This window comes from Geotrypetes seraphini, chromosome 11 (genome assembly GCF_902459505.1).
Source record: "Geotrypetes seraphini chromosome 11, aGeoSer1.1, whole genome shotgun sequence".
NCBI lineage: Eukaryota > Metazoa > Chordata > Amphibia > Gymnophiona > Dermophiidae > Geotrypetes > Geotrypetes seraphini.
The window spans coordinates 112,666,566-112,682,853 of NC_047094.1; the positions used below are offsets into that span (position 1 = coordinate 112,666,566).

General features: G+C 40.7%; 1 protein-coding gene across 7 annotated transcripts in view; it reads left to right on the plus strand.

Moving 5' to 3' along the window:
• ZMYND8 (zinc finger MYND-type containing 8) overlaps positions 1-16,288 on the plus strand; it is a 191,582-nt gene that overhangs the window by 86,999 nt on the left and 88,295 nt on the right. For all 7 annotated transcript variants that reach the window (XM_033963697.1, XM_033963695.1, XM_033963693.1 and 4 more), the window contains 2 exons: positions 3,815-3,902; positions 6,622-6,677. In XM_033963697.1, the coding sequence (XP_033819588.1) occupies positions 3,815-3,902; positions 6,622-6,677 (144 nt within the window). The remainder of the gene's footprint in view (positions 1-3,814; positions 3,903-6,621; positions 6,678-16,288) is intronic.

Sequence of the window (16,288 nt, forward strand, 5' to 3'; positions counted from 1 at the left end):
CACCCCACTATGGAATAGTGATGCTTTTGAGACCTTATCATTATTTATTTTCTTTTATCCTTTAGAATTATAATTTTAATTTTAGTAATTATTAGAGTGACAAATGCTAATAGGATTAAAAAACCCCTCAGAATATGGAGCTGTTGTACACAATTTGGGATTTAATCATGATAACTCACTTTGCTGCTGCTCATATAGGCAAAACACCCCTAAAGATGATTTTCTCTCTTCTTTTATTATTCATCCAGTATTTGCTATTCCTCCCCACAATCATTGTCTAAAACTCTGTACACTCCTGATTCTTTGTAACATCCATTCAATCATATCAGTGTAACAATGTTGCAATGTCTCCCACTTCGAATCAAACTTACTGCTTGAAAAACAACACTAATTTCAAAAACCAGCAGTTGTACAACAGTCGAGTCCTTACTGCATTTCTTTATGTTGCTATACTAAAGATTAGAGTTGCCTTGAATTCTTTTCCGATCAGGTTCTTAAAGCTCCTCTTTCAAACCTCTACAGGTTTTTTTTTTTTGCTGCTGCGTTGTGTGCCTCGCTTGATCTGACGGAGGACTATCTTCACTTTCCCTTCTTCCTGACCCATATGAGGTACTTGTAATTTCAGATGCTGAAGTAGTATTTCCAGTTCTCCGTGCTCTGCACCTGGCCATGGCACTTCACACATTTACCAAGGTGATGGTAGTGGTGGTGGCAGTGTACTTTGGGTCAATGGTGGCAACCATAGAGGTGGTCCCTTAGGCAAGAGCACACACAAGACCTTTCTGAGACCACTCTTCTCTCGCTGGTCTCCTCAGATAGACTCGTTTCAGTATCCGCTTCCATAATTGCTGGAAGCTCAGAACAACCTGTGTTGTTGACTACAGACAGCTTCTCTCTCAAGAGGTATATATACCTCTCTGCATTTCCTGCTGGGAGATACTAATGACCAATGCCAGCCTTTACTATTGGGGGAAGGAGGGGGTCATTGCAATGAACACCCAGTTCAGGGTCGTTGTTCACTGGCTCAGAAAAATTAGTCCATAAATTACCTAGAACTCAGCCATTCGGCTAGCACTTCAGGCACTGTAGAAGTGTCTGGAAGGCAAGGCAGTCGGGGTCTTCTCGGACAATGTGATAGCAGTGGCCTATGTCAACAATAAAGGAGTAGAGAATGACACGGTGACAAAATTCATCACCATTCCCGTCCCCGCGGATAACCGCGGGAAATAATCCCATGTCATTTTCTAGTGTCTATTTCAATCTCAGTCCTTCTACACCAGCATTCTTCAAAGCAAAGCTTGCGGGTCAGTGGCTGTGCTTATGTGAGCCAAGGATAATGAAGCCATTGTGACATCACTGATGTGATTGGCTCTTAGGCACTGGTGGAATGAGGCATTATGACATCACAATATCTGCTCTGGATACCAGAGACTGTCATTCTGTAGTGTCTGTTTCAACCTCAGTCCTTCTACACCAGCATTCTTCAAAGCAAAGCTTGAGGGTCAGTGGTTGTGGCCATTCATACTCTGATTCTTCCCTCTCTCCTTAAAGAATGACATGAAGATGGTTTTCCGCGGTTATCCGCGGGGACGGGAACAGTGATGAATTTTGTCACCGTGTCATTCTCTATCAAGGAGTCCCCAGAACACTCCATTATGCCTAGAAACTCAACTCCTCTTTCAGGTGTGGGGTGGTGGGGCGGTAGCTCATTTGCAGGCTGTCTTGGCCGCGCACATAGCAGGAGTAGAAAATGTGCAGGGCTACTTTCTCAATTGGCAAGACTCTCGACCTGGGGGAATGGTCACTGTCCCCCCAGGCATTTATCTCATTTGTTTGGTGGGGGCATCCACAGATTGATCTGATGGCCTCAACAGTAAACACAGTGGCGCATCAATTTTACAGTTGAAGATATGAGCCCAGAAGTGCAGGATTGGACATGTTAGTCCAACTGTGGCTGGAGAAGGGGCTCTTGTATGTGTTTCCCCTGAATGTTAGACTGAATCATTTGCAGGATTGCAGGTCATCCGGGGTTGGTAGTCCTAGAGGCGCCTGATTAGCCCTGCAAGACCATATGTGGACCTAGTTCTCCTCTAGAGAGACGAAAGTCTCATACTTTTAGTCCAAGTGGATCTTCTCATTCAGGGACTGGTCCCTATAGAGAATCTATAACACTTTGGGCTTACGGCATGCCTCTAAAGCAGGCTGCCCACACAAGCAAGGGTTATTTGGACATGCTGCTTAGAGCTAAGAAGCCTTATGCGGTGGCAGCTTATACTAAAGCCTGGAAGTCCTTTCAGTACTTCTATGGATGATTTGGAGCCCTTACAAGCGCCGATTTCAGTAGTCCTGGACTTTTTGCAAGAGGGATTTCAGAAGGGTCTGTTGGTTGGATTGCTGAAACTGTTTCCAAGCTTGAGAGGAAAGAGGCTGTCTCTTGGCTCTCACCTAGATGTCACCCAGTTCATTAGTGGGGTTCTTCAGTTGCACCCTCTAATGCGTTTCCCATTCCCATCCTGAAATCCTAACACCATATTGCAAGATCTCAGTAGAGCTCCGTATGAGCCCTTATGGAAGGCTTCCCTTCTGGGATCTTACAGTCAAAACGGTGTTTCTGGTGGTGGTTACATCAGTGAGATGAGTCTTTGAGTTACAAGCTCTGTCCCTTAGGGAGCTGTCCCTTAAGATTACGGAAGCAGGGCTTTCCTTACCCATGGTCCGTCCTACTTACTGAAAATAGTCTCTGCCTTCCACGTTAATCAGGAAGTCCACTTGCCTGCTTTTCACCCTACAGGGTCTTAAGAAAAAAGATAAATCATTGTATTTGCTGAATGTCAATGAGTTTTGCGTATTGTTCAGGTCTTTATCTGCCATAATTTACTATGTTACTATTAATTGCTTTTTTGTTCTGACCAGCCATGCTTAGAAAGGGAGGCTGGCATCTAATGCCTTGATTTCCAAATAGATTAAAATGGCCATTACCTCTGTGTATGTGGGCTGCAGTAAGCAGTTGCCAATTGCATTGAAACACACTCCTGCAGAGGAGTTGGTACCTCATGGGCTGAGACTGTCGGTTTCGCCCGAGGAAATCTATAGAGCAGTTACATGGTCTACCTTTCATATTTTTACCAGGTTCTATAGAGTAGATGTAGCAGCTAGGAAAGACACCACTTTTAGGTCCTTCATTGTGAAGGCAGGCTCAGAAGGCCCGCCCTTGACTCAAGGGTACGTCTCTAGCGTTCAGGACTACTAGACACCTTGGACTAGAAAGAAAGATTAGTTTCTTACCTTGATAATCTTCTTTCTTGTAGATGTTTCTAGTAGTCCTGAAGCCCCGTCCTATAAGTGTGCTTTGCCTGCCTTCTTGCTTTGGAGACTTCTCTGTCTTTCAGATAAACTGGAAATAAAACCCACAACACATGAGAAAGTAAAGTCTGCTCTATGTCTTTGCTTGATAGCAAGACATGTGGGTAGCTCCATGCGTTATATAATAGAGCGGGTTGCATATAGCTTTGGTATCTGTTTTGATATGTTTTATTACACAGCAGAATGGATTTGTAGTGTTGGGGATATTTTTCCTGTTTCCCTCCTTCTCGTTATGTGTGCCAATACAGTGCTGCTTGATTGCTTTTGTATAAACTGAGAGGGTAGGAGCAGCTGCCTGGGAAGGAGGCGGAGTTTAAACATTGACAGCATTCTGTAAGCAACTTACGGGTTCAGTTGCATAATTCTAGCATTCAGGACTACTTGTCACATCTACAAGAAAGATGATTATTGAGGTATGAACTAATCTTTCTTTACATTTTCTTCCTTTCAGAATGTGAAAAAGAAAATGTATGGTTGCACTGAAGCATTTCTGGCTGATGCCAAATGGATTTTACACAACTGCATTATTTACAATGGAGGTAGGCGTCATCTCCTTGTGATGTCATCAGCTCTGGGTTCCATTGGTTTGAAAGCTGTCACGCACGGTGTCATCAAGCCCAGGATGTAAACGAACATCCATGCCATCATTTACAGGCATGGTTTAAAGCAAATTCAAGAACCAAAAGTCAGGGTTCATGGGAAAATCGTAATGTTGCCCTTCATCTTTAAATAAATATTAAAGAAAGGTGAACTTTGTATCTGGGCTGTAATCGCGTGTGGTTTGGAAGACAGATGGCATAGATTTTTTTTGTACTGTGGTTTGGACAGATTTTGTTTTCTGTTTGTTATATATCTATACTGTATAGGTTGTAACCTAAACATGAGCGATGCTGATATTAAATTGAATTAAAACGTTTTGTCATTACAAGTAAATTAATTTTCTTTCCATGAGAATTGCATGGTTAAGTTGTTTGGCTATAAAATCTCAACACACAAAAGTAAAAGTCTTTCAAGCAAGCTACCTTTTTCTATAGTACTCACTTTTTTTAAATTTTTTTTTTGGTTTAACACAAAGGAATTCTTTTTGCTGGCACTGCCATGATGCGCTCTGATGTTTTTATTCAGTTAGATGAAAATCTATTACATTCAGGTATAGTAGGTATTTTACCCTGTGCCCAAAATTTGGTCACTTGTGTATTTAAAATTTATTTATGTACAAGGGCTATTTGAAAAGTGATACAGTGATGACTTGGAATCCAAATTTAATCCGTTCCAAAACCCTGTTCGAGTTCCAAAGTGTTCGAATTCCAAGACAATTTTTCCCATTGAAAATAATAGAAACTGGATTAATCCGTTCCTGGGTCTTACAAACTCAAATTTTAAGGTAAGATATTAACAAATATTCCAAAGCAGCATTCAGATTCTGGGGCAGAAACACACACATACAATGTGCAGGGCATTCGGATTCCAAAGCAGAGTTCAGATTCTGAGGCAAAATTTACTACAAAAAAAGGTTCGGATTCCAAAGCGTTCGAGTTCTGGGGCGTTTGGATTCTGAGGTATCACTGTACAACTTCCTCTGTTTTTCTTTCTAGAAGTAGAGGTGGCAACACTGGTGGTTGTGAAGCTCATACATCGACGTTTCTGAACCTGCAGTTGGACTATCGTCTTCAATGTTGGGTCACAGCGAGAGGAAGAACTTTGTATGTTTCATCATGGCAGATGAAGATGATGTGTCTGTGAGAGTACGCCAGATGTGTGTGATTGAAGTTTGTGTTAAAACTTGGAATGAGCAGTAGTGAAACTCTTGAAATGTTACAGCAAGCATTAAGCACTTTCACAGACGCATCTTCCTCATCTGCCATGATGAAACATGCAAAGTTCTTCCTCTCGCGATGACCCAACAATGAAGACTTTGGCAGTCCAACTGCAGGTTCAGGAACGTCGATGCATGAGCTTCACAAGAAGCAGCACAGCATTGCCCCATCTACTTCTTGGAAAGAAAAACAGAGGCAGTCTCATTACTTTTCACTCAGCCCTTGTAAATTGAGCTGCTCAAATGTGTAAACATGTCAATTTGTATCAATTTTGCTTGTGTTCAGTACAGTGGTACCTTGGATTACGAGCATAATCCGTTCCAGGAGCATGCTCGTAATCCAAAATGCTCGTATATCAAAGCAAGTTTCCCCATAGAAAGTAAGGGGAACTTGCTTTGATATGTTTCCACCCCCCACCTTCCCCCCCCCCGAGGCCAGCAGCGCTGCTCCCCCCCCCCCATGAGAACCGGCATTGCTCCCCCCGCGAACCGGCACCCTCCCTTCCCGCGATCCGGCACCCCCCTACCACCATCGGGCACCCCCCCGCCGCCATCGGGCACCCCCCCTGCCGCAACATGAGGTCTCCCCAACCCACCCGAACCCTCTTCTTACTTTTCTGTAGCCTCCGCAGCGGCACCGGCACCAGCATGTCCTGTGCGTGGTGCCGGTGTCTGAAGATCTGCTTCCTGTGCTGGGCCTTGAGAGTTCACGTTCGACGTGAGAGTTCACGTTCGACGTGAACTCTCAGGCCTTGCACAGGAAGCAGATCTTCAGGCACCGGCACCACGCACAGGACATGCTGGTGCCGATGCCGGTGCGGAGGCTACAGAAAAGTAAGAAGAGGGTTCGGGGGTTGGGGGTACCTCAGGACGCGGCGGGGGGGGGGCCCGATGGCAGCCGGGGGGGGGGGGGGGGTCCGAGGAGTCGATTTTGCGAATGTTTTGCTCGTCTTGCAAAACATTCGCAAACCAGTGCACTCGTAAACCGAGGTACCACTGTATATGAATTTTCTTGATGGTAGAACTTCCCAGGCAGGCATACAGTCTTCTATGTCAGGATGTGGTTGGTCTGGCTAGTGCCGTAGAAAAAAAATTGGAAACGAGGTCTATTCTTGCCAATGTAGCGTTGACTTCTGGTTGCCCAGAACTGAGGTTTTCAAGCCTGCCCTCGGGACACATTCAGTGAATTGGTGTATGAATATGTATGAGATAAATTTGCACACAGTGGTGACATGCATATCCATTGTGGATATTTTGAAAACCATCTTGGCTTGTGAACCCATAATCTAGAGGCATTCTGACGCTTTAGATTTTTTTCCTTTCATAATGAATGCGTAGTGATAACAACATTATGGTTTTGCTATGTTTTTTAAAATAATTTTGATATTAAGTTCATAAGTATTGATTTTGCCGCTTTGCTGTTTTTTGTTTTTTTTAAATAGGAAATCACAAATTGACACAAACGGCAAAAGTCATAATCAAAATTTGTGAGCATGAGGTAAGTGTTTTCCAGTGAACTTTGTGCTAAATTATCTCATCTCCCTCGAATAACTCTTGCTGCATTTTCTTTGTAAGTACAATTAGCCTTTGAACTTGACTTTCTTCATTGTAGTTCATACAGCATATAAATGGAACAGTGAAGCAATGCAGATAAATTGGATGTATAGTCACATTCTTTTATATAGCAAACAATTGAAAATGCTCTATGGATTTTTTTTAAGTGCCTACAGTAGTGGAAATAATTAGATGATGATTTTTTAGGGAATTTCTAAACCAAAATGAAGTGCATGCAATGACATGGCAAGAATAATTGACCATTGATGAGCATTGCTAAGGCTACTTCTGTTGCAAAATGTCTCAAGAATGAGACAGCAAAACCTTTATCCACTTTTACCAGATATCTACTGAAGCTACCAATATTCTGGGATCTAATAGCTTGAAAATCAAGTACATATTTGGATTGAATGGCTCTAAAGAATTTCTTTTTTAAAAATTTATAACAACTTTCTTATTACAATCAAGCAGAATAATTATAACTTGAATAGATCAATTAAACATAATAGAAACACAAAAACAGGAAACACAAATTATTTAGGTATTTAGTCCATAATATTTAGAGAAAATCAACAGGAAATAAAATTCAAATGAAATGTACAGCAGTAAGAAGACGGCAATATTCTGCATTACCTACAGCTGGTAGAGCAAGCTATACATTATTTTGCTACAGATGCTCCTCCTTTTCTTGATTCAATAAACTGTAACAGCTGTTGGGTTCAAAAAATAGGAAGTTCTTATTTTGATAGGTAATAAAACATTGTACAGGAAATTTTAAAAGAAAAGTTCTATCCAAGGTAAGGATTCTTGGCCTTAATGCCAAGAACTCTTTTCTCCGCCTCTAGGACTCTTGAACCATATCGGAAAATATACAAATTTTGGCCCCCCAAAACTGATCATTTAAATGACGAAAATACAAAAGCAGGATATATTCATGGTCACTGCTCTAAAGAATTTCTTAATGTTTCAAATGGAGAAGCCCATGTCTCCAAAGATCTTAACACACACATGAGATGTTTGTAACTAAGGGATTGGATTTAATAGTAGTAATGGAAACATTTCAGAATGGTAGTGCATTGTAAGCAATTGCGAACATGAGAGAGGTGGTTTTGTGTGATATGTTAGTGGAATGGTGCTGGCTAGTCACCAGAGGTTTGATATTAGCTGGACATTGAAGAATAGAAAGTCTCTCTCTCTCTCTCTTTGGTCTTAATGTATGGACAAGATTTAAGGACTGAGCAAAAATAGTACATGGAACATTTGGCTCCTTTTACAAAGGTGCGCTCAGGCTTTAACGTGCAGAATAGCGCGTGCTAGACCTTAACGCCAGCATTGAGCTGGCGTTAGTTCTAGAAGCATAGCGTGCGGTAATTTCCTGCGTGCGCTAAAAATGCTAGCGCACCTTAGTAAAAGGAGCCCTCTGTTTGTTTGCAAGATTTTGCCAATACAGTGGTACCTCGGTTTACGAGTGCACCGGTTTGCGAGTGTTTTGCAAGACGAGCAAAACATTTGCAAACTTGGTGTACGAGCGCCCCCCCCCCCCCCAGCGATCTGGTATCCCCCCAGCGATCCAGCATCCCCCTCGCTCATGTCTGCCCCCTCCCCCCCCCGTGATCCTACATCTCCCCCAAGCACGGCAATGACATCTCTTACCCCGACTGGGCACCAGTGCCGGTGTCCGAAGATCCTCCCTCTTCTGGGCTGGGCCGGGCTGGACTGGCTTTGAGCATTTGCGCATGCTCAAAGCCTTCTGGTCTCGCTCTCTCCGAGATTCTCAGATTCAGAATCTCAGAGAGAGCGAGACCAGAAGGCTTTGAGCATGCGCAAATGCTCAAAGCCAGTCCAGCCCGGCCCAGCCCAGCCCAGCCCAGAAGAGGGAGGATCTCTGACGCACCGCCCAACCCAGGCCGCGCCAGAAGAGGGAGGATCTTCGGGCACTGACACTGGTGCCCAGTCGGGGTAAGGGATGTCATTGCCATGCTCGGGAGAGGGGGGATCGCGGTGGAGGGGGGGAAACGCGAGCGGGGGGGAGGATGCAAGTTCGCAGGGGGGATACCGGATCACGGGGAGGGGTATGGAGCAGCGCTGGTAGCCTCGGGGGAGGGGGGAGAGGAGGTGGAACCAATCAAAGCGAGTTTCCTTTACTTCCTATGGGGAAACTTGCTTTGATATACGAGCAATTTGGTTTACGAGCATGCTTCTGGAACGAATTATGCTCGTAAACCAAGGTTCCACTGTACTTTTAATTTTTTTTGCAGTTCCTGAAAAGGAAAAGTATGGTAGTACAAATTGTTGCTGACTTTTTGCCTGTCTCTTAAATGCACCCCTTTGTGTATAAATGCTCCCTTGTGCCTTATAGTTTATTGCCTGCTCACGTTTTTCCCTTCCGGAAATTGCAAAAAGGCCTTGTTAAGCATGGCTTTTTCAATGTTATGAATAAATATGTTCTGCCTTTCTATTTTATGCTGTTATAAATTTTGGTCGTAAACTACTTTGCAGCCACACAGGGGAAGGCAATATATAATGGTGTTTAAATAAAATACATTTCATAATCGTGCAACTTAAATTCCTTGCTAGCTTTCTGTACTTTGGGCTCCTTTTACGAAGGTGCGCTAGCGGTTTTATCGCACGCACCGGATTAGCGCGCGCTAGACAAAAATCTACCGCCTGCTCAAAAGGAGGCGGTAGCGGCTAGCGTGCGGGGCAATTTTGCATGCGCTATTCTGCGCGTTAAGACCCTAGCGCACCTTCTTAAAAGGAGCCCTTTATTTTGCGCAGTGTATAAAGTCTGACCCAGAATCTGCAGTGATCGAACTCGATGGATTTCGAAAATATTTTCTTTACAGGAACTTTAGGCTATGGGCTCCTTTTATCAAGCTGCGGTAGGCGGTTAACGCGCGGAATACCGCGCGTTCAACTGCCTGCCGAGCTAGTTGCTAACGCCTCCATTGACGAGGCGTTAGTTTTTTGGTGTGCCGCGGGGGTTAGCGCGTAATGAAATGTCTGACGCGCTAACCCCCGTAGCGCACCTTGATAAAAGGAGCCCTATATTGCAGAAGAAGGAGCACAGACTATCGCTCTTGAACAGGGAATACTGTTAACAATTTAATGTGAAACTCGTTTTCACTTGAATGGGGTGGTACAATGGTGTGCAAAAGTTCAGTCATCCCAGTTGTATGTTTCAGTGAATCCGTAAGTGAACAGAACCTCACACAACATATTTTTGCAAATTTGAATTCATAATTACTATTTACTGATTTTTAACCCTTTGAAAATAATAAAGTGAATATGGCAGATTAACCATTCCGACACTCTTCGGTCAATTTTTGTGACACTTCTATTGGTATAAATAACAGCTTCCAAACATTTCTTGTAACGTCTGAATTTTTCCGTTCTTGCCTTCGGTGTTTCTTCCCACTCTTTGTGGCAGAACATTTTCAACTCCTAAATATTCTTAGATTTCCATGTATGCGCTGTATGTTTCAGATTTCTCCATAAATTTTAATAAGCAGTAACTGCTCCCCCTTACCTGGAATTCTTTGCCCCCCTATCTCAGGGAGGAAACAAACTTAGATAGCTTGAAAGGAGCTTTGAAATATTTCTTATGGAAAGATGCCTTTGAGTACTGACGCTAGTCCAGCATCCTCAAATTCGTAAAAGGCATCTTCGAAGAAACCCCCTCCCCCTTCCTCATGTTATTCCCCTATTTTGTCCTCTTTTCTTGACTTTATTGTAGTTCAGCTCTCTCCCTTTTGCTTCCTTGTTCGTCTGTCCTCGTCTTTGTGATTTGTTTTGCATTTTAAATTTGTAAAGCCTCCTTTTTTTATTATTATTATTATTGTATATTGCTCAGAATCTAAGATAGATGATTAATCAAATTTTATTAAACTTGAACCTTGAATTGCTTTCTTGCTGAAATGTCCAACCTCTCTTCATCTTCAGTTTTTTCATTGATTGTGGGATTTTAGCTTCTAGAATATATTGATATTTATTTGAATCCATTATTTTCACCCACACTGTTTCCTGTTCTGCTGGTTGCCACATAACCCCACAGCACAATGGATTTATCCTCGTGCGTAACCGCTGGCAAGGTGTGTGTTTCTTTAAACGCTTCAAGTCTTCAAATTTTTATTTTTTTTCAAAATATGTTTTATTGATTTTCAATAACAATACAAAAAAGCACTACACAGAATAAAGACCAAGCCATACCACACTAATCAAACCCCACCAAACCCACCCAGGCATCCCCCCACCCTCCCCACAACCCTCCACCCCCGACAAACAATCATGAACCAGTAATGCAAAACTCAAAATAATCAGATATTTAACAAATGACTGTGTGCCCTGGAGTTAATGTGGTCCAAAATGGCTCCCACCAAGCACAAAATGCCCATCCAGGCGGAGTGTCTAATGAAGGCAACAACAGTCTTTCCATTGATGCTTACTGTATCAAAAGCGTGCGCCAGTGAGCGAGAGTAGGGGCATCCGCTGAAATCCAGCAATGCAAAATCTCTTTCCCAACAGGACAGCACGATTCATAAAGCCTCGAAAACCCTTAGGAGACGAACTCGGCAAAGTATCCAAAGTAAACAACAGTTCCACTCCAAGTACAAAAGGATAGTGACACATATCAACAATGTGTTGATGCATCTGCCTCCAAAACGTGGTCACCTTAGAACAGGTCCAAAACTGATGTCCCAGGGTGGCCGGAGAATATGCACACTTAAGACACTGATCTGAAGCGCACATGTTTGCTTTATATTGATAAGACGGGGGCTAAAAAGTTTTTATATCTAGGTTTTCTTTAAATGCTTCACTCTTTTTTTAAATTTTTTTTCTTCAGTTGTATCATGTGCAGTAGTAGCCAAAAAGTTTAGTTTTCATTTAATTATCCAGGCACTTTGTTCTAAAAAGTTTTTATATCTAGGTTTTCTTTAGACACTGACTTTTTTGTAGTGAGGTTACAGAAAAGTTTTCCTTCCGTCAGCTCTCCCTAGAACAGGGTGTCAAAGTCCCTCCTCGAGGACCGCAATACAGTCGAGTTTTCAGGATTTCCCCAATGAATATGCATGAGATCTATTTGCATGCACTGCTTTCATTGTATGCTAATAGATCTCATGCATATTCATTGGGGAAATTCTGAAAACCCGAGTGGATTCTGGCCCTCGAGCAGGTAACTTTGACACCCCTGCCCTAGAAGATCACTGCAAGCAATACTGTACTGTGAACAGCTTCTCCAGCATTACCTAAGTTTTTCAGGTCATTTTCAGGGTCTGTGTGCTCTGTTTTTTTTTGTTTTTTTTAATTGGTTTTTAGGAAGTACTTTTTCTTGCTTTCTGAGTTACCCCCTTAACTTCAACAGTGCTTATAATAATAATTTATTTTTATATACCGTCTAACCAGCAGTTCATAGCGGTTTACGTAATAGGTACTCAGCATACAATATAATAATATCATCATACATAATAAAAGTCTAAGTAACTAATGCAAGCATTAAAACTAATGAATTAAAAAAAACCACAATATAAAACTAAAATAAGTATAGATAAAAAGATAAAAAGTACATTATAACTACATGATAATATGAAAATCAATAATGTATATTATATTGTTTAAATAAGTGGGTTTTAAGATCTTTTCGAAATTGATAGTAAGTAAGAAATGGAGAAACAAGAAGATTCAAACATGAATTTGTTAATCCTGCTTGGAATGCTAAAGTCCTATCCAAAAATTTTTTGTAAAGACATGCATTTTGCTGAAGGAAAATAAAAGCAACCAGATCTATGAATATTGCATTTCTTCATTGATGATCTCATATTTTGATCTACCCAATAACATCCTAATTGCTGCATTTTGGACTGATTGTATTCATTGGACTAATGCTTTTGGAAGCCCTAATAACATACAAATTGTATTATATTAGTCAAGAATAGATAATACCAAAGGAATGACGACAGTTGTAATAGCCTGAAACGATAAATAGATTTTAAGATCTTCGGTCAACTAAGCTTATCGTAAGATGACTTAATCATTTGTTGAACATGTGCCACCAAATCAAAACTTGGGGATAATGAAACCCCACGATCCCTTACACTCCCCACAGATTCACTGTTTATGCCACCTAAAGTCAGATCCAACTTAGATGGAGCAGTCCCAAATTTATTCTCGATATCTCAGTTTTTGTCTTTATTCACCACCAGGATAGAAGTAGAGATAGGTTATAGGAAGAGTCAGGGACCACTTGACAGGTCATGGACCTGATGGACCGCCGCGGGTGCGGACTGCTGGGCGTGATGGACTTTTGGTCTGACCCAGTGGAGGCAACTTCTTATGTTCTTAATCAAAAATACTTTCCATCTCCTTACTTAAATGTTGTTTTGACACACTATCAAAAATCTGCACTGGGATTACCAGCTGTACATCATCACCATATATTTAGCACTCCCATCCAAGCTGTCTTAGAGTCCCCCACAATGATTGCAACCCCCCCTCCAAAAAACCCCCCCAGCAGCATAGGTAAAAGTACTGATCCCTGGGACACTCCTACTTTTTATAATCCTTCCACTCAGAAATATCAGCTTGTAACTCCACCTTAATTTTCATATTAGACAAAAAGGAAGTGATCCATTTCAAAACTGTTCTTCCCAACCTCGCATCCCAACATCTTGTGACAAGCATTGAATGTTTCACCAAATCAAAAGCTGCTGACAGGTTCATTAGAACCAGCAACACTTCCTTGCCGTTTGATAGATGTCTTTGAATGATACCAAAACTGTTTCTGTACTATGATCTTTTCTAAACTCCAATTGAGCTATATTCAATCAAGGATAAATTGTCTCAAGAAAAACCTGAAACCTATTTGCATACTATTCTACCCAAAAGCTTAGATAACTAATGCTGATCAGCTACTGGTCTATATTCTTGACTTTGAGGTATATTAAATAAAGATGATATGATGAAGAAACAGAAGACCTTTAAAGGTACAGTGAACGTTTTAAAAGCCTCAATACAATATTCTCACCATGAATGCATCTACTGTATATCCATTTGGGGGAGACGCGTCCTTCATCTGCACACTCAAGGCTCATAGACAGATAAACAGACTTTTATCAATTAACTGGAGTAGGAATGTACAATTCCAGTTCTTGGGGGGCCACAGACAGATCAGGTTTTCAGAACATCTCTAATGAATAGTGGTGAGAGAGGTCATGCTTGCAGGTCTGTATTATACATATTCATTAACATAGTAACACGTTGGCAGGTAAAGACTTCACAGTCCATCCAGTCTGCCCATTAAGGTGACCAGAGTTGTACCTGCCATTTTGCACAGGTTCCACTTCTTAAATAAACACTCGCATGCTTAATCTGTATCTCTCCCTGTCAATTTTTAAACAGAGAACATAGAAATTTGCCTAGCACTGGTCCTACTTCCCAACTAAGTTATTTATGATAAAAAAAGGACTAGTATGTAATAATATAGCATGAAGCTGTATATTCATTCACTGTTTAAATATTTTGGTAAATGAATTCCATTCATTGATAATGTCATGGGCAGTTTTTCTATTTAGAAGATATCGTAGATGCTTGATTTTGTGTTTTTCAAAACTGTGAATTTGTCTGTGGAGATATGCTGCTTCTCAGCAAAAATGTTATAAAATATACAGAGTTTAGAAAAAGACTTTGGCTCCATTGTTCCTTTGTAAATCGATATACACAGAATCAACCCCTTACCTCTTAAGTGCTACTAAGTTTATATATCTACACAAGAGCATGAAGAGAATACCAAGCTAATAACATATGGTTTCAGTGCTCATTCACTGCACCTTCTAGCTGAAAACTTCAGTATCCCAGAAATAAAGACTAATGTCATTGAAAATTGCTAAATACTTTTGCAACAATCATTTTGCTGCAGCAGCTTTGAAAAGAATGAATGGAACCAAGCTAACGTTCCCATAAGATGTTAGATGGAAGCTATAGTGGACTGTTTTGAATAGTATATCAAGAACTGGTCTATTTATTTATTTGATTTTTTTTTTTTTAGCCCGTCCTACCAAAGGAGCTCAGAACGAGATAGAAATCAAGCATTTTCTCTGTCTGTCTCAGCGGGGTCACAATCTATCTAATACACCTGGGTCAGTGGAGGATTAAGTAACTTGCCCAGGGTCACAAGGAGCAACATGGGGTTTGAACCCTCATCCTCAGAGTGCTGAGGCTGTAGCTCTAACCACTATGTTATGGTCAAGATCCTCAAATGTTGAAGATATGATGAGAATCCTGAAACCCATTTCTGAAACTTTAAACAAAGCACAAAGAAAATAGCTGTTTCATTGCTGATGTTGAAATTTGGAAGGAACTGAGTGAGCACTTAAAACCAGAACTGCACAATGACTGAATTACAAGTATTAAAAAATACTAAATGGGACAAGCACTGTCTCAGCCTATTTTTTTGCAAATATTGTCAGTATCCGGTGCCAGGATCAAACCTTAAGTGCTGAAGAAGAGGAGTTAGCTATGACATGGTATCCAGGAATTGTCCATTTGTAATGCCAGCTATAAAAAAGCTTCAGAGCTAAGGAGGAGCCATTCAAGAAATATATGTTTGCTGATGATGTTTAAAAGAAAGTCACACCAGTGAGCTTAATAGAGGTCACTTATTAAACACGAATTTAGAGACTGTTGAAATAATGATTTCACTTTTAACAGCAGTAAATTATTCTGCTGGCATAGAGAGAATATTTTCTTCCTTTGGACTCATTCATTCCAAATTGAGAAATCGTTTGAGACCTGATAAAGTAGGAAAGCTTGTTTTTCTTTTTTAGATTATGAATAAACAAGAAATGAAGATGAGTGAGCTACAGAAGACCATATTTGAAGTTTTTCATTTGTGGATCTGGCTGATAAGTTGTTGTTGTTGTTTTTTTTTTTTGAAGATATTTTGTTTAACCATAACAGTTAACATGCATGATTAAGCAAATACAAGAATATAATGTTAATGTTTTGGTTAAATAAAACTATTTAGATTAATGATTATTTTTCTCCTTTCAGTAAAGCACAACAGAAAAGTTGTCCAAATATGAATGGTTAACCTATTAAAATGGAGATAGTTCACCTCACAATAACTTCATAATTATATATCTATGTATTTCTAATAGTATAACCAAATGCAGTAATTTTTTGATATAACTGTAAAGCTAATCTGAAAAGATATTTAAAAAAAAAAATGAAATCATCTAGTTGTAAATATTAAGATTATATCAGCAAGGGTGAGTCTGTAGAAAACCATGATTTAAATAAAATCTTTCTGACTAGTGATTTAAATTGATCTGATTTAAATCAAATTCACCCTGTTAGGAAGCTGCCAGGATCTTGAATTTTACACACTCCATGAACGTGACTTGCAAGCTACTTATTTTCGGGTGATCTCCAGCAGAGAGCAGATAAGCTGGACCCTCATGAATGGCCCCTTGATCACTCCATCATGCAAAGTATCTTTAATTGATGAAGGTTCACCTAAGAGAGACTTTTTGCAACTAGAGAAAACAGCAAATATCATCT